General features: G+C 32.6%; 2 protein-coding genes across 4 annotated transcripts; both read right to left on the bottom strand.

Annotated features, from left to right (window-relative positions):
* Positions 1–443: 443 nt before the first annotated feature.
* LOC130826417 (uncharacterized) lies at positions 444–7698 on the bottom strand. Of its 3 annotated transcripts, none has more exons than XM_057692001.1 (8): positions 7518–7698; positions 6232–7129; positions 5950–6139; positions 2508–2611; positions 2308–2410; positions 1900–2198; positions 1307–1612; positions 444–1100 (listed from the first exon to the last, which is right to left on the bottom strand). In XM_057692001.1, exons 2-8 carry the CDS (start codon positions 6952–6954, stop codon positions 693–695), a joined length of 2133 nt encoding a protein of 710 aa, XP_057547984.1. In that variant the 5' UTR covers positions 6955–7129; positions 7518–7698; the 3' UTR covers positions 444–692. The 3 variants fall into 3 exon arrangements, with proteins under 3 accessions (XP_057547984.1, XP_057547983.1, XP_057547982.1); XM_057692000.1 differs by having other exon boundaries at positions 6232–6960; XM_057691999.1 differs by having other exon boundaries at positions 6232–6956; positions 7518–7682.
* A 2230-nt stretch (positions 7699–9928) lies between these two features.
* On the bottom strand, positions 9929–14462 carry LOC130826418 (probable serine/threonine-protein kinase PBL7). Its single transcript, XM_057692002.1, has 5 exons — positions 13998–14462; positions 12677–12939; positions 12403–12592; positions 11901–12292; positions 9929–10523 (listed from the first exon to the last, which is right to left on the bottom strand). Exons 1-5 carry the CDS (start codon positions 14134–14136, stop codon positions 10203–10205), a joined length of 1305 nt encoding a protein of 434 aa, XP_057547985.1. The 5' UTR covers positions 14137–14462; the 3' UTR covers positions 9929–10202.
* Positions 14463–26653: the final 12191 nt, after the last annotated feature.

Here is a 26653-nt window from a genome sequence, read left to right as displayed (position 1 = left end):
CTCATTCGAAAATCCTAGTAACCTTGAAACCTTATAAACCTCGATATTGATAATTCTAGTAACGTGAATGTATAGACGCGGATGCAAGAGCGTCTATTCGTAAACCCAATTTATTGTGGAATAAACTTGTAAATAAGATGACATAACACCCACATCGATGATCGAAAGCGAAAACAAACTTTCACCTCATACAGCAAATACGTGGAGCATTCAAGCAATCTAGGCACTCGGCACAAAGCTGGGGTACGTCGTGCAGCAGCCCAGGCTGATAGTTGATTGTCGAATCAAACCAAATGGAAGTGAGCTTCTCAAAAGCTCCAATCGGATCATTTTGAGCCATACAAAACATTCGAGATATGAAATCCATGCACAACCCAGCACATGTAAGTAGATATTGCAAAAAGAATTGATTCTTGTTTCTTAATGGCATCACAAAAATGGGGTTAAGCAGAACAAACCAATCAAGATATTCAATTAAGGGGGAGCCAATTCTTGCCAAATTTTGTGTGCAGCACTATTCACGATACCGCAAACTTATAGCACAATAAAATACTCAAATACAGTTATATCTGCAGAAAATGAAGCTATGACAACTACAATTGCAAAGGAAAAGCAAAGGAGACGAACCAAATTTTTTACAGAACTTCAGAGTGTGTTTCCTTTCACGTTCACCAAAGAGTTAAGTCTTCAACTCATTTCCTTCGTTTTCTATCTCTACCACCACTACGGCTTTCATTCTTCCTCTTTTTCCTATGCCTATCATCATCACTATCACTCTCGTCTGAGCTTGACGAATCAGAACCCGAGTCGGCAGTGGATGACCCTGAACCAGATGAACTAGAATCAGAACCTGAACCAGAACCTGAACCAGATTCATCTTCTGATTCAGGTTTCTGCTGCATAATCATTCTTGGCATATTCTTCAGATACTCTCTCAAGTTCTCTGTTATTCCTCCAAGACCAATAGACGTAAAGAAGTTGATCGCAAAACGTGTGTTCCTGGGATTGTCCTTTGGAAAAATTGACTCCAACGACTCTTGCATTGTCGGATCATTAAGTCGTTCATTGAGCAATCGTATACCAAGGTGTTCCGACAATTCCTGCATTAATAAATCAGCATAAGAATATAAGAGAATGGACATCTTCAAAGAAAAGCCTAAAAAACCCTTCACACCATATATAAAAGCCATTATTAATAAAACCAGGGAGAGGATCTTGATAAAAATAGGGGATTTTAAGGAACAAGATACTCCTACACAAATGTTATCAATATAACAAGTGACATCAAACTGTATTATTGAAATACCTGGAAGAGAATCTTGATAAAAATACGAGATGAAGACGTTGTGTCCTCCTCTGTCAGGCGTATGTAAGCTAAGACGTGCCAAGGAAGAGCATCTGTGCCCAGCAAATGAGCAAAAAATTTGGCAACATTACGCAGCTTGTTAGTCTCAAGGCGATGTATCATCGAATATTGCTGAACAAAGCACTTCTCAAAATTCTCCTGGTGCACTTTGTTAATCATACAGAACCGTTGGCCCAACAGCCCATAGTATCTAAGATATGTCCTCTCTTGGCTGCAGCACTCCAGAAGCATTATACATAGCTCCATCTGCAATAATAATTTATGATGAATATCACATGGTAATAACACAAGGACACATTTGTTAATGCAAAGCATACAGTTTTAAAAAGCCCTCTGCAACAAGCAGATAAAACAAACATCAGGCCAACGAACAAGAAAATAAAATCTTATGGACAACCATCACAACTATGTAATTACGAGAATTGAAGCCACCACTTCTACCTCTTACAAGAACCAATACACAATGCACCACAACATTCATTTTTCAATGCTCTAAGGAGAGTGTAAAGGAAATAGAAAAAAAGGATGCATACCTCTTGCCCAGGCTCTAGTTTGATTTTGAGCAGCTTGTGACCAGCTTCTTCAAAATCAACACTGGACATAATTGTCAAATATATAGTTCTTCGAAGATTTATAAGGTTGGTCTCCGTTTCGTCCTTTATCTGCATTTGCTGCTCTTCATCATCTTCATCATCTTCTTCTTCATCCTCATCATCATCAGAACCAGCATCAGAACCATCCTCATCCTCCGACTCATCTCCAAGAATTGATTTCTTCAATTCCTCATAACGTTTCTCATTCTCGAGGAAATTTGAGTCTTGTTTGAAGATATCTGAAATCGACATGCAGATGAGAATCACTGACCATACTCTACAAAGTTCGAAACAAGCTAATACTTTACATACAGAAATAAATTTGGTGAAACACAAATTTTCACATACCAAGACCAATCTCAGGATCTATCTCATCTTCCAGGGATACCTCATGGGTGAGTTGATCTTCTGGCTCCACAAGATCCAGTTCAGGCCGAACAGCTGGATGCCCCTGCATATCCATAGGACCAAATAAGCTTCAATAAGACAGCATTAGGACGAATCAAAATAAGACAATAACACATCATTAGTAAAGCATAACATCAAACCTGGAATTTAGCCTTTCTAATGGCAAATAGGCCCTCAATCAGAAACTGAACCCTCTTGTCAATCTCTCCTTCATGAAGGATTCCTCGAAAGCGTTCAAAGATGCCTGAAGAATTCAAGAATTAAGACAAGTATGAGATGTTTGGATATTGTGAAATGCCCCTTTTGGGGTTAAAACTATGTATGTTACTTAGTGAACTAGCACTAGATCCACTTATCACTTGATCAAAAATAGTAACTTTCATAAAATTTTCAAAAATACTAAACTTAATACAGCTTAGTAACAAACTTAGAAAATAAGGTACCTAAATTGAGATATACTATGCACATTAGTAGAAATGGAATACTGTCATATATTGGATATGGGGATATTAGTAATAATTTAGTATTAGTTCGTTAGTTGGTATGTTCTACGAGAGAGAAAATTAGTATGAATGAGGAAGAGGGGAAATGAGAAACACATCAAAGTATTTTGTATACACTTTAGATTGAGTTCTAAACTCATGTTGGGAGAGTTACAACAAGCCTCTCAAATACTTGTATCACTATTGTTGAAGTTCTTGAAACTCACCAATACAATTTCCAATTTTGCATTACATTTCTATACTCTACACTGTCATAGCATATCAATGGACTGTTCCAGTCCATTACAAATACAAAGAAGTTAAGCACTAAAATACCTCTCTCCTCAATGTCAGAAATTCAAGTATTGGTTATAACATTGTAGAACTTCCATACTAAGTAGTCAAGTTTGATTAAAATGCAAGACATAGGTGGTCCAATAAATTTTTCTCATAGATGAAACAGGAGAGCTCATCCCAAAAGACTAGTACACTGGTGAGAGAGCTCATTTGAACTATAAACCTTTCATCCCCTACCCATACAACCAATATAGAACAAGTCTCTTGGTACGCAACAGCCTCAAATCCATTATATTTTTTGTTTCTTTTTAATGAAAATGTGAAAACAATTACAATGAAAATAATTAACATAATGACTTAGACCGTAGATTTCGGTACCTTCTGTGTAATTATGCATTATGTTTCTATGTTAGTAGCTTAGTGCAATGATAAAAAATATTTTTAGATATTTTCAGTAATATGTTTTAAATATGTTGAGTATCAAATATGTTTTAAAGAATTTTATAAGCTTTAAAGTAGAAATGTGTGCCTCACCTACTGAGTATCAAAACCTTGTGCCTTTTCCTTGCACCTTGCAATTAGGCTCCAACACCCTTTAATTATTAATTTTCTAAAGGCCAAAACTTCAAAATTTGAAGAAGCATGAACATGAACCTTGACATATGATTTTTCTGACTACATTTCATTGAACTTTCATTCCCATTAAGTTTTTACATAATATATCAGAAAGGTCGTATATTACACTTATCACATGCCTTTACATTCTTTCCTTTCCTCTCTTTACACTCCTAGGCCCCACACGTCCACACTCTCAAATAAAAAGCTTGCTAATAATTTGGCACTTCATAACATAATTAGCCCCCATTTCTTATTATGTTGCACCACTGTAGATATATCAAGTATGACACAAGTCAAGGCTGTGAACAAGTAACAAATGGTAACATGAACATCATTAAAAACATAAATGTATCTCTTTGTATAACAATGATCCAGACCTATTAGAAAAGCATGCATCGAAATTCTTACCACCATATCTTGAATTCTAGGCAATAAATGTACATCACATACACCACGTTGCAAATCAAGGTCCACCTATATTTCAAAACTGGGAGCAATTTTTATTCATGGCTTTTTTTATCCAAAGACATCAAAAACATCATAGGGTAGCTTTCGAATAGATTATATCAAGCCATCATTTAATCTTATTTGCAATGCTAGTTCATCCTCAACAATTATCTGCAACTAAACAAGTCTCTTTCCCCTTGGTTTAATTATATCTTATTTTCGAAGCCTTAGTTTATTTAGGATGTTTTAGTTTTATTTAATATCTCTTATTTAACTTGTAGTATTTAGATTCTAGTACTGTGTTTTAATTCTAGCTAAGTGTTTAGTTTAATTTAGTTTAATAAGTATGTTAGAATCTAAATGCGTGTGTTTAGCATATGTCGGTTTGTAATAGATTAAAATTGTTGCACATGGTTTGAAAAAAATCAAAGCAAGGAGCTACGATAGTCCAAAGGCACATCCAACACCAAGACAAGATTGGAAGTTACTTTGCTAAAACAATGATGATCCAAACGGTTGAACAAAGTGTCAACGTGTGCTGTTGAGGGAGTACAAGCATACACTTAATTAATCAAAGAAAGAAGAAATGTGTTTTGCTAATTGTGGGTCAAGTGCTAGTCAAAGACAAATATGTGTTAGTAAGTTGCAACAAGTGTATTGAAGGAGTAAAGCATGTGCTCAACAAATCCTAAACATGGGTAAACATTACGTGGTAGCAAAGGAACAAAGAGCAACAACATCCAGGACACATCATGGAAAGTGAATGGCCAGTTGAACAAAGCAAAATCATACAGTTGCAAGAATAAGGCGTAAGATTATGGGAGGTTAACATATGGCAGCCATGAAGCAAAGAAACCACCCACTAGCTGAAAGAAACCACCCACTAGCTGAAAGAAACCTCCAACTACCTAGAAGTGAGATCGTGCCTAGAAGTTACCTCGTCATGGAAGGAAGTTACATGCATCATGGAGGTTATGGAAAAGAGAAGTTATAAGCATCATGGAGAATATGGGAGAAGTTACAAATCTGTTCTGTGTTGACCAAAACCGTGCACCATTTAGGGTTTAGAATTTTAGAAGTTACTTTCTATATTTAGTTTTTTTATAAATAGTTAGATTGTGATTTATTTTAAGGTGGTTGAATTCATGATAAAAAAAATCCCGAGACATTCATGTTTTAAATCTTTGTTGTTCTTACGATTCTTGGATTGGAACTGTGATTGCAAAAGTTCTTATGCTGAGTGTAATAGGCGATTGCACTAGTGTCTTAACAACCTTTTTATTTGCTAAATGTATTTTCAGTGAGTTTAGAGTTTAGCCAAACCATTCTCTAAATCATTCATCAAACAAACCTCTACTTGAATTCTTTGGTGGTGAATTTCTTATCCTTTGAATTCATTTACTTCATCTTGCATTTCATATCTTTTCACATTCAATTAAGTATTATTATCCTTTAAACTATCCTTTCAATTTATGTTAGAAAATTAACTAAAAAAAATCCAAAATTTCCTTCCCTTTCACTCGACTTTCCACACGCCCAAATACATTCCCCTTGTCCTTCCTTTGTTCTTTGTTGTGTGCTTGTATGTTCCCCTAAGGTGTAGGCGATCTTACAACACACCAAGTGTGAATATTACGGCCAACGACGTGTGCACTCAACTCATTTACACTAATGTGGAGCAAGGTAATAAGGTAGGACTAGATATTGCTTCAAAAGCTACACCAAATACCAAACTTACCATGCAACCCTTTGGGACAAAGGTCTTGAAGGATTGACCCGCATTCTTTAACAAAATCAACAGCCACTTCAACACTATCATCGGTAGGCTGTTCCAACAAAATGGTAAGCAACTCCAGAGCAACAAGCTCATGAGCAACTTGCTGATTCACAAGATGTGCAATGAATTTCACGGCGGCTATTAGTTGAGGCTGCATTCAATATTTCAACAAATTAGAAACTTTACAATGCAAAACACAAATAAATAAAAGAGAAACACAGAAGAGGAAATAGTCCCACGCACCTTATCATTGCGCTTGTATGCTCTCTTGAGCTGCAAAATAATCCTCCTCAGAAGAAGATCCCCAACTTCTGGGAACTTGCTGTTGACCACAGCAACCAAAGCAGCAAATACATCAGTAAACCCTGGAGATGCCATCTGTGACTTCATGCATGATCGGCAAAACAGACCTCTTCCCCTGATCAGGTTCTCAGCAAATAATTCAGGAATTATGTTCTTTATATTGGTAGCATTCACTTTGTTCACCAAACCATTGATACTCTTCCTTAGAGCATCCCAAGTTAAACGCTGATATTCCAAACTGCTTTTATCCTCAACTTCTTTCATCATCCTTGCCAATTTGAAGGGCGGTATATAAACCCCTCCAGTCCTCCCAAGAGTAGCAAGATCACCACCCGGATTCACATTTTCTGCAACAGATTGTGTTTGGGGTTTTGCAGCTTCTCCTCCCTTCCCATCTCTCACTTCCTGCTTCACTTCAGAAACTTTTTCTTTATCGTCTCTCCTTGATCGCCTACTACGTCTCTCCCTACGCCCATCAGAATCTGACGACTCGTCTGAGTCATATCGCCGTCTCTCTCCCTTCCTATGTCTTTCATCCCTTCTTTCACTCTCTCTATGATGCCTCTCTACCTTTCTATCTCTATCATCTTTTCTATCTCTCTCATCCCTTCTCCCACTCCCTTTACGATGCTCATCTCTCATTCTTGCATCACTTCTTCCCATTACTTCCTAATACAAATATTCAACAAAATTCATAAAAATGAACAATTAGATTCTATCAAATTCACTGATTTCAACAACAAAATAAAATGGAAACAGCACATCAAACAATAGCCTCTAGAGGTTCTCTTTTCTTATAGTTCCAAAATTTTAGTAGCCTTGTAAACCCTAAATTATTCTGCAACAAATTCAAAAAAATGAACAATCAATTTCAATAAAATTCACAATATGCAACAATCAACTGTATTGCCAAACAGAAATTTCATAAGCAATTCAACACCGCTTTGAGCAACTTAATAGCCCACGTATTGCTACTGGGTGACAATTATTTGGCATGCACTCACGCTATGACTCTGGCTTTGAATCTTTGCCCCAATTTTTGACAAAGTCGGTACCAAAAATAAAATCTTTAACCCTAATTTAATTTTTTTAAGATATATTAGAAGTGAATTAACCTCAACCGAAAAACTCAAATGGCTAAAATTTAAGAGAAAAACAAACAAAAAATAAATAAATTTTTAGATGTAAGAATTCAGATCTAAGGATATTCAAGGGAAATAGGTTACCTGAGAAAAAAAACAGAAAGGGGAGACGGCAAGCGGGTGGTGCCGGAGGTTAGTGGGCGGTGTGCCGGCTAGTGAAGTTGAAGAATGAGGCGTCGCCGTCAAGACTGAAAACCCCACTTTCAATTTTTTGAGACATAACCATAGATATCATATGCATAGAAAACACAAAATTAAAATGTTCGTCGATTTATTTTTTTTTAATTAACTTAAATAGATAAAAATATATTAATTTCATTTTAATTAAGTTAAATGCAACATAAACAAAAATTTAAAATATAGATCAACTTGTTTCTTTTAAATTACCTAAATGAATAAAAATATATTAAATTATTTTAACATAAACATAAATTTAAAATGTCAATCGATTTAATTTTGCTTCAATTATAAAAAATAAAAAAGATTAAATTTACTTAAATCAAAAGCGTATATTGTTGCCAAAGCTAAAATCGTTCGATTAATTTTTATTTATTTAAACAAATGAAAAAATATTAATTTCGTTTAATTAACTTAATCGCAATATAGACACAAATCTAAAAAAGACAACCAATTGAATTTTAAATTATATTTTAAAAAAATATAAAAAGAAAAACAGTCAAGTGAGATTTATGAAAAGAAAAGCCCTAATCACTAAGGTAACTAGTGAATTTTCAAATTAGGAGCTCAATTTTTAAATTGGGTTAAACTACTAGTCCAGTAAACTATGTGCAACTTTACATGCAAATGTAAAAACTTTATGAGGGTCAACAAAAAAACCGAAAGATCTTAAAATAAATATAAATTTTAATTAAAGATATCAAGTTTCATTTGCCCAACACTGATTTCAACTTTATTATTTATTATTTTAGTTTTCTAGTTCAATTTGTAGTTTGCATTTGTTTTTTAGTTGAAAATTAAGTTTGTACAAGAAAAATAAAAATGAAATTAATTTGATTTTGTTTGGTTTTGTTTGAATTGTGATTAAATGTGTTTTGGTTATAGATTAAATAAAAAATCAATTAAAGGGTTTGGTTTAAATTTATGAAAAAACCAAACTGCAAACTCAATTTTCGATATTTTCGATTGCATGAATTTAAACCTTGTGAATATGATAATATATAGTCAATTTCATTTTCTTCTATATGTGAGTTATTTTCAAAATGAATAGAATAATATTTGATTTCATTAATGGTGTAAAATTTAGATGTCTCTGAAAAAAATACTTTTAGAGTGTTTTAGACTGTAGAATAGCATGTAAGTACAATTTCACAGGTTTTGCACCGCATTCGTTCTAGTTGGAGCGAATATAGATGAGTTGAGATAAGATAGGAAAGGTGTGTGACATGGGTAAGTGTCAAAATAACATATTAAAGAGTATGAAGTTTGTGTTGACATATTTTTGTAGTTTTCACCTATTTCTTGAACCTTCACAATATTCTAGCTTCTAAAATAAAAATATTGATAAATTGAGGATAAAAGAGGAAGAAATTAAGAAATATAAGGCTGATAACAAGTAATGTCATTTTGTAGTTAGGAAGACTCAAACATGAATCTAACCCAACTTTGAAGCTCTTCTAAGAGAACACAAACCCCACACCAACTACAGCTTGAGCACACTTTTTATACGCCCATGACCCATCCAAGCGCTTAGACCCAAACAAGAGTACACTTTAACTGTTACAATGTCACATCAATGTCCAACATATTAAATGTAAATCAAGGCTCCACCCTAGGGCAGTACTAACGACCTGTTTGGTTGATGGTAATGAAGTAATGGAAATGAAATGTTGTAATGACAATAGTAATGAAGGAATGGATATGAGAATTGGTAATAAAGATTCTTTTATTTGGTATGCATGACTAAAGAATGGTAATGAAAGATAATATTCTATTGATTGCATTTGGTTGATAGTAATAAAAAATAGTAACGACTCTTAGTTTTATTATTATATATTTGTATCTAAAAGCATTACTGTATCTAAATTATTCTATCTAATGATTTTTTTTAATAATAATATTTTTTGGATAATTACATACATTACCTTTTTATTCTTCATTATTTTTTTTCTTCAGCTCAAAACAACATTACCTTATTTTATTACCACAGTAATACTTCATTACCATTACAGCCTAATATCAGGCTATTTGATGGTAATAAAAATGGCCTTTTTTTTGGTAATTTCATTACCTTATTTATTATCATCATTACCATTGAAGGCATCCAAACAACCAAATTTTTTATTACTTAATTTTATTACCATTAGCGCCCTCTAATACCATGTACCAAACAAGAATATACATATCTATATAAATGGATAGAGTAAAGTTATCCCTCTCATTTATTGAAAACATAACATAAATTATTACAACCTTTAATACTCGGATCATAAGATTAAAAGAATCCCGAACTTAGTGGGTGAATAAGAGAAACAAGATGAGATACTACATTCAGTATTATTATTGATAATGATAATATACAACAGTATACGCATCTTACATACAAAAATCCACAGCTCACATGTACATAGCAGAAGAGAACGGAGAGGCAAAGACTCATTTCCTGTTCGGTAAAATATGGTCGAACATGAGCACTTGTTATCTGCTCATAACAAAATTCGATAACAAAGTACGCTCATTCACAATAACGATATCGAAAAAAATTATTTTCATATGTAAGAACTATACCCGATATATTTGCTTTTCCATGTTTTAGTCTTCTTCATCGTTTTCACTACTTTGGTTATCTTCGGTTTCAGGTTTCTTACTGTTACGGAAATCCTTTGCAACGCTTGAGGTAGATGAAGTTTTTCGGTGATGGGAAGCATATGTATGCGGATCATACTTTTGAGACGCGAGGTAATTCAGAGCTGTAACCACGTCCGCTATGAGAGGCCTCATGTTAGGCTGCTCTTGCACACACATTGCTGCAATTGCAAGAGCTTGATATAATCCTCGTGTGGGATATTGACCTTCGAGTGCTGGGTCTGCCATTTGCGAGAATTTTTTTCGATCTTTGAACAGTGGTCTTGCCTGCAAAATTCATAGAATGTGCAAATTAACTCGAAGATTTTGTTCACGGAAGCCAACTCCGAGCACTCCAAGTAAAGTCCCACAAAACGTTTACAGAATGCCAAGACCGATTTCAGTTATTAAATGCAACACAAGGGGATGAATGTAAAGTCTGATGTGATTATGCAATCAACAAATTACTCCAACAGGACGAATAATATTAAAGAACAAAAAAAGAATTTTCGATTTTCTAGGGTTCCAATGATTTCATACTTAATCTATCAATTACTTGAATATAATCAAAATAAGTTTTAAATTCCTTTTTCGGGTGAGTATTTTCCCTTTCTTTATCTCGTAGTTCCATTGACAATAATACCCACTTCTATCTTTGTCTCCCCTCCTCGCATGGATTTCCTTCATAAGCGCCACGTTTCTATGTCATAATCATCAAGTACATGAAAATTTAAGATAAGTTCAAACCTAAATGTAAACTTATACAGCAATGATTTTTCAAGAATCATTCATTTAGGGAAGCATTAAATCAGGTAGGCCCTTCAAGATCCTAACTGAGAGTACTATATCAGTACAGCAGCTATGTGACAGAAAAGTGGATCCCAACCCAACCACCAAAGGCACCAAAAGTTTAAAGGTGATATCACTGATATGTCCAAATTTTGTTGAATATACCATATTCCAGAGGCCAAACCTCAGCACATAGGTTGCGGTTAGTGTCACATGATTCGCTAATCTTCTCGCGAACCACGAATCGAAAAAAGCGAGTCATGATCGGTTTTAGGGTATTCTTGGGCAAATTTGTGCAAATCGCAAATTCAAAAGCAATTAGCTGACGAATTATGTTACATCGGTTGGGACGCAAGTGTGCGAAACAAAAACTTTTACAAATCACGTAATAAAACAATAACAAGAACAAGAGCCTGCGATGGAAATAATCAAGTCCAATTATACGTGGGTTCAAAGAATAACACACAACCCTCTAATTTTGATAGAAGAATGAAGAGCAAGTCAAGCTCCATAAGACGTAAGACCTCAGTTTTAAATTTCTATCCTCGCGAAACAAGCCATACTTAGAAGGTCTAATCTAACAGTATATACATAGCTTTAAGATATGAAACTTCACAGCTAGAAACTAGTAACTAGTAAATTGATGTAAAATATATCATCGAAGAGGAGAATTGTAAGTGACAACTAGGGTATATGGAAATAATGGATTTAGTAAAATCAAATGCAACTTGATTCCGCGACAAGCGAAAGAGAAACCTTTCGACAAACTTATAACTGCACAAATAAACCATAACTCTAACAAAAACAATATCACATAAATCTCGTCGAAAGCCCAAGCAATAATAAGCTAATAAGAAAACATAACAGCAATCTTACCCAGGCAACCAGGTTTTGTTCTCGGCCAGTTTTTGTCTCGTCAATTGCTTTTCTTCCTGTAATAATCTCCAACAAAACAACCCCAAAACTGTATATATCTGACTTAAATGTCAGCTGACCAGTCATTGCATAATCAGGTGCACAATAACCATATGTACCCATCACCCGAGTGGAGACATGGGTCTTGTCACCAACAGGACCCACTTTGGCTAACCCAAAATCCGACAATTTCGGGTGATAGCCCTCGCCAAGCAAGATATTGGAGCATTTCAAATCACGGTAAATCACAGGCGGTTTCATTTCATCATGCAAATACTCTAACCCCCTAGCTGCCCCAGCAGCTATTTTCATCCTTGTATTCCAATCAAGAGCCTTTTTATTAGGTCGTAAATCTACGAAATTCAAGCCATGGTAAATACAAACAAAAAATAAATTATTTTACGCAAATAACAAGCGTTAGAGAAAAGTACTTCTAGTAGCACAAATCGAGATGTTTATATACCATGTAGATGGGTTTCCAAGGATCCAAGTGGCATGTACTCGTACACCAACAGCCGCTGAACACCCTCCGCGCAATAGCCAATCAACTTCACAAGATTAGGGTGATCAGCCATACTAAGCGTCAATACTTCAACAACAAATTCCCTGATACCCTGTATTCCATTGCGATCAAGTTGCTTAATGGCAACCACCTGCAATATAAAAGTTAACTTTTACTCAAAGAAACAAAACTTAACACCTAAACTCGATCCAAAGATTAAAACTAGCATAGTGACCTCACTAGTATCTATCAATCTGCCTTTATACACTTTGCCAAATCCACCCTCGCCTAGGAAGCCTGATCGGAAGTTATCTGTCGCCTCGACAAGCTCTTGGTATGTAAATGTCCGCGCTTTGGAGCTACTCGTATCACCATCCACACTAATATCCCTAACAACCGATTCTCGAGTGTCCGAAGATGATACCACTTCCTTGGTCTCCTCCTTCCTCACATTTACATCTCTTTTGGAATCCAATTGTTGCTTTAAAGCTGATTCATCTATCAAGCACATGAAACTAAATGCTAGGATACTATGGTATGAATCTTAATGAAACTATACAACATGCTTACACCATCATTTTTTCTTGTCTACAACCAATAAAAACCACATGAAAATGGGAATTTTCAAATTAAAATCAAAGTAAATATAGAATAAGAATCAGAGATGAGAATTATGGGTTAGACGAGTGTTTGAAGACTTCCCTTTTCAATATGCAGGGGCGGAGCAAAAATTAACAAATTTGATAAGGCCCTGTGCAATTTTATATTTTTCCAAAACCTTAATATCTTTAAACCCTTAATATTTAATATATACTAAGTAATTTAATATTGAATTTTTAAACACTTTGCTATGTAATTTAATATTGAGACCCTTATTTTTTTCGAAGCCCATCAATCGAACATATTGAACATGCTCAGAATCTCCCTTAGTCACCAGGAACAACCCTTTTAGGGTTTTTCCAGCCATACCCAAATATCCAAAAAAAAAATTGATAGATTGAGAAGAAAAGGTCAAAGACATGAGCAATAAGAGACGTATGGGACTATAAAAAGGACTGAAAGACTACGTATTGAATGAAAATCATCATGAATGAGTGAAGCATGCATGGTGAAGTACAGGGAATCAACATCAAATCATTGTGAACAACAAAAGATCAAACTTTTCGACAATTCACTATAGAAAAATTAAAAAAATACTCCAAAATGTTCAAAAATTCATTTCAATTCTAGAACATGAATCTATAAATTAAGAAATCAATCGACACAGCGTAAAACATCATATATACATGCCCTGCAATTGAAAAGTATCAATCTTTTTACCAAATTCAAAACTTTTTAGTAAATTAAAGTAAATTACATCAATTCAAATGAAAAGAAAATATGGGTTCACATTGGATCGTTGATTAAGAGCACATTCAAGGTAGTAATTCAAAAAAAAATTGTAAAAAAAATTTAAAAAAATCAATGAAACACCCAAAAAAACAAAATTGAAAATGAAATATTTTTCTTTAAATCAAGAAAAGGTGAATAAAAAAAATAAATAAATGAATGAATACCTGCAGTAGAAGATGTTTGATCCTGAGCTTTGTTCTTATGATTAGAATTAAAATGGGTAATTTCTTTAGCATTATGATTAGGGTTTTCTAATTTCTTTTTGTTGTTAGGATTCTCAAAACACCCAAAAAAACAACCCATCTCAAATTCTCAATCCTTCTTTATGTTGATCTTTGTTCCTTTATATGAGTGTATATCTAGGTCAAATGAAAAACCAAAAAAAGAGGCCAAAACCAAAATTGATGAATAAAAATGGAGGAGGCTTACAACAAGCAAAAGCCCTCCAGCCCTCCTCCTCTTCTATTCCTTCAAAATAAAAATAAAAATAAAAATAAATTGCCAATCTTTTTCTCTTTCTAAGCTTTTCTCTCCTTTTTGTATTTTCTTTTTTTGTTGGGATGTGAGGGAATAGGGAAGGCTGAGAGTGCTGGGGTTTGGTATGTACACTGACCAAAAGAATTGTATTTAGAGATTTTGTATATACAACAGTATCTTTTAGGTGTAGCCGTGTAGGTATGAGAATTTTCAAATTCAAAAAGGTTGTCAATTGTCACAAGGGTCGGTGAATTGGTGATACACCCAAAATTTAACAAAAATTACCATAAATGATATAATTATTTAATTTTTTAATAATAATATTAATTATAAATAATATTAATTTAAGGTGGGTTTTTCACCAACATTAATCACTTGTTAGCAACCTATATTTGTCAGTTATAGACAGTGGCGGACCCAGAAATTTCAATTTGGGGGGGGCAAAATCCGAACGTCACGTCGTTCGAATAATTTGATTGTCGTCCGAATAATTTTTTTTTTAAAGAAAAATAGAAAATTACAAGAAAAATAGAAAATTACAATTTACAATATCAAATCCGATGTTAAAAGTTTTACAATCCAAAATATTATTTTTTCCTAAATTTATACTAATAAGTTTATTTAAATTTAATAAAATATCATCCATTAGGAGTGTCCAAAAATATCCGATTTGGAACATTCGATATTCGGCTTCAAAAACTCGGTTTTTGAAAACCGGATAATTTGAATCGCATATCCCATTTTTAAATAAGATACCAAATCTAAATTCAGATCCAGATAATTGCAAAACCAGATATCTGGTTCTCTAATTTTTTATTATTTTATTATTTTAATTTTTTAGATATAATTTTCTGTAAAACCCTCTATTTTGATCGTTGAACATACTAATATAATTAATATTTATAATTCTCAATTATAACTAAGTAGTAATCAATTGTAAATTAATTTAGTATTTTGAAATTCTATTGTATTCTCAAAATGATTTTTTTTTCAAATTTTTAAAAAAATTGATTAATGAAAGAGAAAAAGTGAGCTTTTGTAGAAACGTTTTTTTTAAAAAAAAAAAAGTAAAAAATCTTAAAAACTAATGTTCAATAACCAATATTAAAATTAAATTTATTCGAATACAAAAATCTAGATAATTCAAATCGGAGTCGGATATTGATTTTTCCTATGATGATCGAGTTTTTGTGATTTTCATAATTATTTTGACCAACTCATGGTCAACAAAATTATTTTTTTCCTCATTCATGATCGAAACAACTATCACCATTTTATTTCTCCCTCCTATTTTTTATTCCATAATTTTTATAAATAAAATTTATTATTATGAGTATTTGATTAAAGTGAATAAAAAATTTTGAATTTTGGATTAATTTATTTTATTTTTAAATATTGTAATGATTCAACATTACCATTTGAAATTAAATAAAAAGACCGTGTCCCACATGGTAAACTATAAGTGAATAACAATGCTAAAATTTCTCCTTGATTTGATGTAAAAAAAACATAGAATGGTTTTTAAAAATCACCATTGGTGACCATAGATTTATTAATCGTCCTCAACATTTTAAAGTTTCATCATCATTTTAATCATCACTATTATCAGTCTTTTATATATATATATATATATATATATATATATATATATATATATATATATATATATATATATATATATATATATATATATATATATATATATATATATATATATTGCATTGAAATTGTTACTATGTAGCAAATTTAAAGAAATAGATGGAATAATATTTAATCATAATTGTGCATTTATTTGATTTAAAAAAAAAGAATTCTCTAAAGGTATGAAAGAAAGGATATTAATTTTCCATTAGAGGATTCAAATGGATCAACTTAAAACAGTATATTAACTCATTTTAACAATTTTTTAAAAGGGTAATTTCAAAATTAATTTGAAATATTAAAATAAAATTAATACTCCTATTAATATAAACAAGTATATAAATATAAAATAAATAAATAATTTATTTACAAAAACTAATTTAGAATTTTAAAAAACTAGTCAAAGGTAACATAGGGTTAGTCAAAAGGTAAATTTTACGTCTAACATGTGATCACTCATCAAAGCCATTGAAAATCGACAACTTGGCTACAATGATTGGACCTTTTATTTTCATGGTTCCAATTTGAAACAAAAAAACACTTTGTGGTTGTAAGTTTGAAAAGCCTCGAATTTGACTATTATTTTAACAAAAGATTCAAAATTTTCATTTAAAAGTGTGATATTCCAAACACAAATTAATTAAGTTGTCCTCCACAAGCAACACTGTTACTCTATATGTCTCATTGATATATAATTTTTGACTTTAAAAACTCTCACATAATAGATCAAATAATGCAAAATCAATAGGAACGAAGTAGTAGTTAGTACCACATCTCTTTGCTTGCCAATTGTCATGTACAAGAAATAAGGAAGGGTATCTTAGTCAATTAATAGGTTGAGATTTTCCAATATATAAATCATATAAATATATTTAAGTAGGTTTATATAAAAACTATAAAAGTTGATTTTTGACAATTATATTTGAGATTAATTTAACAAAATTCTACTTGATTGTGAAATTTCTTACAAGATGACTTGAAACAAAATACAAATGTTGCATTTAACTGAAATTATAGGAGCGTAAACAATTAATCCCCTAAAAAATTCTATTTACAACATTTATTACATTTTTTAGAAATGAATTTTTATCTTATTTATTATTACTGTTATTTTCTTTTTTAAAAAATAAATTTAACTTGAAAGTCTTGATTGAACTTAATGCAATGCCCTTAATAAATTAAATTTTCTAAATAGTATAAAATTCAAAAAAAATTATACTCCCATATGTTTTTAACCCTTGTTTCTGCTAAGAAACTGTCGAATTTATAAAGGAAACTTTAAAAGAGGAATACCTTTGAATTAAAGGAAGTGAGATATTCTGACCACCGCGAGTGGCATACCTGCAACCACAAAGAAGCTTAAACCGGGGGCTGGTGTCCTGGAAAGACCTCCGATGCTTAAGTCAGACCGAGAAAGATAAATGTAAGTGATAAGTGTAAGTATGAGTATGAGAGTAGAATTGCGTAACCCAATTTTCGTATGAGGATGATCTATTTATAAGAGTTTCGATATGGGAGTTGTAACTGTTGGTTGGTTATTTATATAGTGCTGCCTTATGGAGATTGTGACCATGGAAGTGACATAGTGGGCAGCGGTTATCTGAGATAGTGGGCGATTACCCTTAGAAGTGTCTTCACTTAAGGTGAAAATGGAAACTGCCATGTGGTGTCTGACTAGGATGAGTATGTGACTTTGACCATTATAGCATTGACTTTAAGGGTAGATATTGACTCGTACTTTTGACCCTTTACCCATTGACCAAGAGTATTTTGGACATTTCGAGTATATGGGATTTCTGATCCCAACAACCCTCCATAATAAAAGGAATATCACCATAATTCTTCATTTACAAAATCTTAAATTTTCCCAATTTGCTTAAAATTTTTTTACATTTTTAAAATTTCTTTAATTCATACTCTCAAATTTCATTGTTGTTTCTATATGAGGATGTGCATAATTAGGATCAAGGTACACTCAATTATGAACTAGAGTAATGATGACAATGCTGGTGTGAGGTTTATTATTAATCCTAGCCAATTTAGCAATAAACAAAACATGTAAGTAATCTGTACAAATCAACAAACATTATAGGGGCCCATAGAGTGCCTTTGGGTACCGACTCCTACGCTCAAGTTAATATTAATTGTTGATGAGGTACCTAGGTAGCTCAATCCTACGTGCACTATGACTCTAAGATTACAAAAAATATGCTATGATATATTTATGGCATGATACCATAATAAATAAAGAATAATAATTGCTCTAAAGAGTTGAATGACAATGTAACATTCAGAGAATGTATGCTTAGCTTATGTTATCAATGCGTATTGTTGCGTACCTGACTGTTGAGGAGACTTTTGGTATTTATAGTAGTAATACTTTCAAGGTTATTAATGTCCATGATGTCATGTCACCAGATTTCCTATTTTCTTGCCTATTTGTTTGTTTACACCGTTAGTTAATGACCATAACCGAACGAAATAATCAAAGTAATTGTCGTTTAGCCGATCAAGCATACCCTAACTTATCATGCAAATTATTCTTGTACATACCCTAACTTGTACATACACTCCCTAATTATTCCAATATTGTGAAAGCATCCTTCTCAATTGATTCCACTAGTCCGACTCATAATTCATTAAAAGGAAAATTGTTAAAAAAACTAAATTTAGATTTTCAACTTTGGTTCTAATGGTGAAGTTGGTATTTTGTTATGCATTGATCTAGGTGAAGGCAACATGGTAGATGTTAGATTATATAACATATCATGAGGTCTTAACCGTCAGTTTAAACTTTTGGTTGAGTTGGTATCTTGACATGGTATTAGAAGCCAACATGACAAAAGGTCACGGGTTCGAATCTCAACCACTCCCATTTAAAGTGGAATATTCAATGCCTATGCACATCCACACTTCTAGCCCAATGAGCTCTCGTGTAAGGAGACGTGTTAGAATATATAACATATTCTGAAGCCTCATTCATCAGCTTAAACTTTTGGTTAAGTTAGTTCCTTAACAGTTTAGAGAAAGATATTTTTAATTGTTCGACTCATTATAATAATCTCATATTCTCATCCAATATTTATTCATTTTCTTTATCTCATATCTATATTATTTCTATCTATTTTATTTTTTGATTGGATTTTCTCCAATTGCTCTACCAATAATTAAAAAACATAATTTCAAAGAAATAAAAGAGAATATAAAAGTATAACTTATGGTTCATCAAACCTGATGATTAATGAAAGATAGATGTCACAGAGAGATAGTTTCAAATTTTTATATATGAAAGAAGAAAGATCTTTGATTTTTTTAATAACTTTATAAATTCATATCTTAGGTCCATTAACAACAACTTTGTGGATTGAACTAGTCTTTAATAAAACTCTGCTATTATATCGAGGTATTTGGTAAATGACTTTTGTATTAGCTTTTTGATTAACTTTTAGCTTTTTACTTTTTGATTTTTGAATTTTAGCTTTTGTTGCATTGGTTAATAAATATCTATTATTTTTAAGTCAAAATGAAAAAAAAATTTCATTTAATTTTGGCTTGTCACTCGCTTTTTTCCTAATAATTGGCCAACATCTAACACCTAATTTTACCAAACACGTACTAAATAGCAAACTCATTCAGCTAACTAAAAAACTAATAAAATTAACAATAATTTCACTAGTCGTATAAGTCAACAATTAACACCCAACAGCCAGTTGCGAAACATGTGTGATAGAAACTCATGACAAGTTCCACTCTTACAAGATTAATAGTAAAGATAAAAGCAACCTAATTTGTTAGTATAAAGATCCTACTTTACGGAAGGGTTTACAGAAAGAATGTAGATTCAAACAATTGGAGGGTTAAGATGCTTAGACCATGAAATTGTGGCCCTAATTCTATACACTTGTCAAACATTAATAGCATTAAGAATGAGTCATTCTCCAATCACGTAGTAATTTTCATGTCAAACGTTAGGGTTTGATCAGATTAACTAATTGACGTTCACCACTCATACTCTTGGTCGGCTTCTTGGTGATGTCTAATTGGATAAAAATAACCGTTTTTCGGTTTCAAATCAACGACTAATTAGTATGAACTGACAAATAAAATATTCTAATCTAGTTAGTGCCTAATGCATCATTATTTCAGGATTAGTCGCCAATACATTGAGTAATACATATATAATATTAGTTAAATTAAATAAAATTGATGATAAGTGACTCACAAATCAGGGTCGTTTTTTAGCGTAGTTTTGAGGTGCAATCGCCTAAGGCTCAACTTATAAAGTGACTCAAATTGGGATTTTACAACGTATCATGGAGGATCTTTCGGCATATCAAGTAGGATTCACCATGCTAAATTGGGATTTAAAGTATAACAAGTTGGTGTTTATAGCATATCAGATAGAGGTTTAATGTAACTCAAGTATTGTTTATAAAGTGTCAATTAGGGGTTTAGAGTGCCTTAAGTAGGGGTCTATGGTAACTCAATAGCGATTAAGTGTATAGGAAGTAGGGATTAAGAATATGTTAACATGTTTAGTAGGGTTTTACACTATATTAAGTTGGGGTTTAGATTATACTAAGTTGTTGTTTAGGAAACCTCAAGTAGGGGTTTAATGTATCTCAAATAGAGGTTAAATGTAACAGTAGTGGCATTCTTGATACAAGATTAACATTTGATAATAATAATAATAATGTTTAATACAATAATATTGCGGAAGTCTCAAAATGTCAACCTGTTAAAAGTTTCAAATTATAAAAACTAAAACTGTTTAAAATGCAATACTAACATATTACATCAAACAAGAAATATTGTTTATTCAATATAAAAAGTGATACATCATCATCAAGTCATCATGAAATTAAAGGTACAAAAAGCAGCATATTTCTTGATATATAGTAAATGTTGCGGCCTGGATCGAAACCTGAAGGTAAACCTTCTTGCAAAATGCTGCCATCCATGATACGGATGACAACCGTTTGAATCGGAATCAACGCCTAGTAACTATCAGGTTCATCAAATAGATCTATTTTTACCCAAAATCACATTTGCACAATGCACATAATAATGACTATCTGATAAATGTAAGGGTCTAGCTTATTCCACACTCTAACTGTGATGGGAGCCGTGACTACACTAATTTTTATGCTTGAGCTTCTACAGGGTGGGATTCTCTCGAACTTCCTGTCTAACTCGAATTTCTACGTGCCGGGAAACAAGGGCAGTAGATTAAACGTCGGTCCGTGGTTCAACATTCCTTACTATCAAAGTCATTCATCCAAGTACACATAATTTCAAACAAGACTCCATGTTATCAATTTCACATTGTTATAAGTCAACCCTAGTCTAGCCAAACTCCAAGTCAACATCCTCTTAAAGAAAAATCAACATTTTTGTTAATTTAATAATTAAGAGATCTTCAATAAATAAATCCCACAATTTATGACAAGGTTGTAAGGGCTATACAAGTTCTCTACAAAGACTATATAAACTTATAAAACTAAAGAAAAACTTTTCGTAATATTTAATATGGAATTTCCATCAATTAAACATGTAAATTAATTAAAAATCTGTAACAACCACTAAAAATATTCTAAAAAGAAATTACCAGCATAAAATTATAAATGTCCTCAAATGTCCACGAAAATTGGTCTAAGGGTCCTCATATGATCCTACTATATATGGGAGTCTCTCAAAAAAATTTTAAGTACAAAATAGTCCATTTAGTATTTATTTCATATTTTATCGTTTTTGGATTTGTCGTTTTCGTTAAACTTCACAAGAGTCCATAGATGGTCATATAGACTAATCTAATGATCGAATTCCAAACCTACTGTTCATATAAGAGTCTCATAAAAATTTCTTAGAAGTATAAAATAGATTTTTGACGAGAATAAAAATTGTAAATTTATTAAAATAATCGCTATACAAATTGTTGTGAAAAACACGTCTAAAACATAATTAAGATTTTTTTTGGGCTATTTGAAAATGATAATAAGGTATTAGGGTTTTTGGCGATTTAATTTTTGGTAATCGGGTAATTAAGAAATTTTTATCGGAGATTAAGGATAATTGATTGAATAATTGAGATTACGAAAGTGAGCCTGTTACATTAACATTCCAACAATAGGTGTGCAATGGGCCGGGGGCGCATCAAGCCCCTAAGTTGATCAATTATTATACGGGCTTTTAACGGACCGGACATTAAATGAGTTAAACTTTTGAAAGTTCAACTTTTATTATATACGGAACGAGCTAAAAACGTACTTTTAATGGATCCTGATTAGGCCTTCCTATTTTTATTAATATAAGACCACAGTTCAATATGAAAATACTAAAAGAAGCATAATGTGCCTCATACTACTAATTACTACGTAATACCCTTGATTTTATATTTTTGTGTTAATATTAAAGGAATATTGTACTATTAATTCAAGAAGTTTATCAGAATTCTTGATAGGCATATACTGGTTGTGGTACACATTATGTACCTGATGATACTACTAAAAACTACATAAAACCTCTGATTTCATATATTTCATCGGGCTTAGGTGGGCCATCAAATCCGGCCCATTTAAAGCCCATTTCTATTTTGTAAAATCTGGCCCGACCCCGGCCCATTCAAAGTAAAACTTGGCCTGGCTCATATCTGATCCATTGCACAGGTCTAGCCCCAACGTATATCTTACTACTGCATTAGAAAATTGTGGATCATATTTTTTTTATAGAAATTAGTTATTGGCATCCTAAGTGTATTAGCTCAATTGGTAGAGCACTATGCAATTGCCTAGAAGATGTAGGTTAATTTGACTCATACATAGACTATTATTGTTCACAAGTTTAAATTAATTACATTTTTAGCGACAAGATTATCTCTCCTCTATTTGAGGTATCCTAAAAACCTATTTGACGTATCATAAATGTTTACTTGAGGTATCCTAAGTATTTGAGGTACACTATATGTCTACATGAGGTATTTAAACCCCTACTTGAGTACCCTAAATGCCTACTTAAGGTATACTAAATGCATACTTAACATACTGTTAACCCCTACTTGACTTTTTATAAATGCCCACTTGAGATATCAAAAACTATTTCAAACAAACGTGCAGTTACACTAATCAGTTACCATCTTTTTTCAATAAAACTTTAATAAGTTGCACCTCTTATAAGAAGTCTGTTAGAGAAGTAGTCTCTTAGAAGATAGACCGTCTAAGAATTTGTGTCTAAAATAAAACGGCCTCTCTCTTGAGAGACCGTCTTTTCTAAAGACGGTTCTCAAAAGCCCAGCCTATTATGTTAATTTTAAAAAAAAACTAACGCGTGCGTGTAATTGTAATGTGAAAAGTCGCATAATATATTTAGAGTTATAACAATATTTATTTGGGGTTATAACATAATGTACTTGGTGTTATACTAACATATATTTGAGGATTATAACATAATTTATTTGGGGTTATAACATGATGTAATTGAAGCTATAACAATATATATATATATATATATATATTTAAAGTTATAACATAATATATATGAGGTTATAACAACATATATTTGTTCATAACATATTATATTCGAGGTTATAACATAAAATAGTTTTATATATAATGGTCTGTGTTTGAGGGTATATCATTTTATAACACCAAATATATTATGTTATAACCCCAAATGTATGTTGTTATAACTCCATATATATTATATTATTACTTCAAATATACATTGTTAGAACTCTAAATATATTATATTATAACCCCAAATATATTATGTTATAATCACAAATATATGTTGTTATAACCTCATATATGTTATGTTATAACCTCAAATATATATATATATATATATATATATATATATATATATATATATATATATATATATATATATATTGTTATAACTTCAAATATATTATGTTATAATCCAAAATAAATTATGTTATAAGCCTCAAATATATGTTGGTATAACACCAAATATATTATGTTATAACTCCAAATAAATGTTGTTATAACCCCAAATATATTATGTAACTTTTCACATTACACTTACACGCGCACGTCAGGTTTTTTTTAAATTAACATAATGGGCTAGGCTTTTGAGAACCGTCTTTAGAGAAGACGGTCTCAAGTAAGAATTGTTGAAAATAAAATGGTCGATTTTAAATCACAGACTTAATTGGGCTGATATATTCAAATTGGTTAACGGGTTATCACGGTTTCAAATGAACAAAATAATACAACTTTCAAACTTATTCCAAAAGTAAGCATGAAAATCTCAAACCTGAGGTTTGGAGCTGTTTGCAGTTACTAACTGCGAACAGATCAAAAAAGACAAAATAGTTGTTTGCAGTTAGTAACTGCGAACAGCCCTTTGACTTTGTTTGACCTAACTGCGAACAGCTATGTTACATAATTTTTTTTTCCTAATTTTTGAGTTGTTATTTGTTGTATTTGCATTAGAGACATTAGAATAAGTAATTACAAGTCAATGTATGTTTCAAGCGGGATGATTCATCGCCAAAACTCCGAACATTCGTAAGTGAAAGCTTAGAGGCTATGATAAAGTAAATAAACATATATATACAACTAAATACATACAAATGTTTGAAATATACAACTAAATAAACATATATATAAACTAGAGGCTATGATAAAGTAAATAAACACTAGGGTCTTGGGGTCCTAGAGTTGCTGGATCCATCTCCTCTACTGATGTGTTCGCAGTAGCTTTAGTTAATATTACCATTATGTAATTAGGTATCATACATTTGTGTTGTCAGCTTTAGTTAATATATTACCTTGAGTTACAGGCTCTAGTGTTGTGACCTTCGCTCCCATAACGACGACAATTAATTCGTTTTTTTCTACCCTCATCAATTTCGTTGGCAATTCTCCTAGACTTAGGCCTCCCTTTACCATGAATTTGATCGGGATCATGTCTAAGTTCAAAGCCCGTGTATTGTGGCCATGACCTATTATCGATCGTTGGCATAAAGTAATGTTCGTATGTACTTGCGTAACTTTGAGATTTATAGCACGGATCCACAAACCTCTCATATGAAAGGTGTCGTTTGATGCAAACAGCAAGTACATGTGAACAAGGTAGGTGGTATATCTCAAGTTTGTTACATGTGCACTTCATTTGATTCAAGTCTACACGTTGAATCTCACCCCCTTGGACGATCCCCTATTTCCCCTCCCAGTCTTAATTTCGAATACACCTCTTCCATAATCAAAGGAGATTATGTCATGGTAATTTGCCTTCTCGATGTTTCTATTGATAATCCTGGTGGCATGCGCTGTGTACATGTGTCCTCCAAGTAACCATGCACTAGCACGTTCACGTCTTTGAACAAAATAATCATTAACCCGATAGAAAGTGAATTCAACAAGCGTTGTCAAAGGTAAGAAACGTACAACCTTCATCACATAGTTGAAAACTTCAGCTAAGTTCATGTTAGTAACGCCATACCTATGACCTCCATCATGACACAATGACCACTTAGACATATCACCCACGTCATCAATCCAGAAAATTGCCTCTCGTTTTGCATTCGCTATTGCCTTTAAGCCATTCATTACCTTAACTTGTTGTCTTTCCTCAGCAGTTCTACCAAACTACTTCTTCAGATGAACATTACCCATAGCACGATTAAAGTTGCTAAGCAAATGACATAAGAAAAACCTATGATTGGCATTAGGTGGTTGCCACTCCGACTAAAATACCCGCCTGTGTATCAGAAATAACGCATAAACCCATCCTTTGTGTGACATGCTTACAAATACAAGCTATGAACTAAGACCATGCACCTATACACTCCTTCTCTACAAAGGCAAACGCTAATGGAAAGATTTCCTTATCACCATCTTGGGCAATGACAGTCAATAAGGTATGACGATACTTACCATACAAGTATGTGCTGTCAATGGCGATAAGAGGTTTACTATGATTAAAGCCTTCAATGCAAGGTTTAAAGGCCCAAAAGACACGTTTAAAGGCCCAAAAGACACGTTTAAAGGTTCTAATATTTGGTCACACATATACACCCATGTCATTGTCCTTCTTAAAAAACCACTCAAGTACTAAGCCCGGGTTGGAATGTTGCAAAGCTTCTAAAAAGCGTGGAAGGAGTGAGTAAGAACTTTCCCAAGTCTCGTATATGGACAACAACGCTTGTTGCTTAGCACACCACGCTCGCTTATAATTCACATCCACACCAAAACAATTTTTAACCTTAACCATACGACAAACACCTTAATGGATGGGTCTTTAGCAACACAATTTCTAATGAAATTGTTAACGACAGAAGATGTCAAGTGAATGTGTCCAGCCGAAACAATGTCACTACCCAAAACACAAGAACCATGCTTACCCTTATACGTAACAATACACCATGAAGATAAATATGAATCAAACGTAGCCCTAAGTCTCCACGAACAGCCCCGCTTACACTTCAAGGTAAGGACAGTTTGGTTTGAGGTCTTCGTTCTATACTACACATTTCTACGAATATGATACACTCTGATAGCTTCCAACAATGCTTCCTTGCTATCAAACATCATACCCTTCTCCAACTCTCCGTCTTCGATGTAAGTTGTATTACAAGCCCAAGTCCTCCATGATTTGTCCTCCTCATACTCATCTAGAGATGGACATAGGGCATAAGGTGTAGGGGAATGATTGTAGGAATGTTGCCTAGAGTCACGTC

This window comes from Amaranthus tricolor, chromosome 11 (assembly GCF_026212465.1).
Source record: "Amaranthus tricolor cultivar Red isolate AtriRed21 chromosome 11, ASM2621246v1, whole genome shotgun sequence".
Lineage (NCBI taxonomy): Eukaryota > Viridiplantae > Streptophyta > Magnoliopsida > Caryophyllales > Amaranthaceae > Amaranthus > Amaranthus tricolor.
This window is presented reverse-complemented; position numbering and strand designations above follow the sequence as displayed.

Bases quoted from the DNA above. Each gene is read 5' to 3' on its own strand.
- LOC130826417 (XM_057692001.1), bottom strand. From the start codon at position 6,954: ATGGGAAGAAGTGATGCAAGAATGAGAGATGAGCATCGTAAAGGGAGT. The intron at 2,199-2,307 runs GTATGTGAAAAT...TGTCGATTTCAG, and splicing joins AGATCCTGAGATTGGTCTTG to ATATCTTCAAACAAGACTCA. The intron at 1,613-1,899 runs GTATGCATCCTT...TTATTATTGCAG, and splicing joins AACTAGAGCCTGGGCAAGAG to ATGGAGCTATGTATAATGCT.
- LOC130826418 (XM_057692002.1), bottom strand. From the start codon at position 14,136: ATGGGTTGTTTTTTTGGGTGTTTTGAGAATCCTAACAACAAAAAGAAA. The intron at 12,940-13,997 runs GTATTCATTCAT...TGTGCTTGATAG, and splicing joins TCAAACATCTTCTACTGCAG to ATGAATCAGCTTTAAAGCAA. The intron at 10,524-11,900 runs GTAAGATTGCTG...TGAATTTTGCAG, and splicing joins AACAAAACCTGGTTGCCTGG to GCAAGACCACTGTTCAAAGA.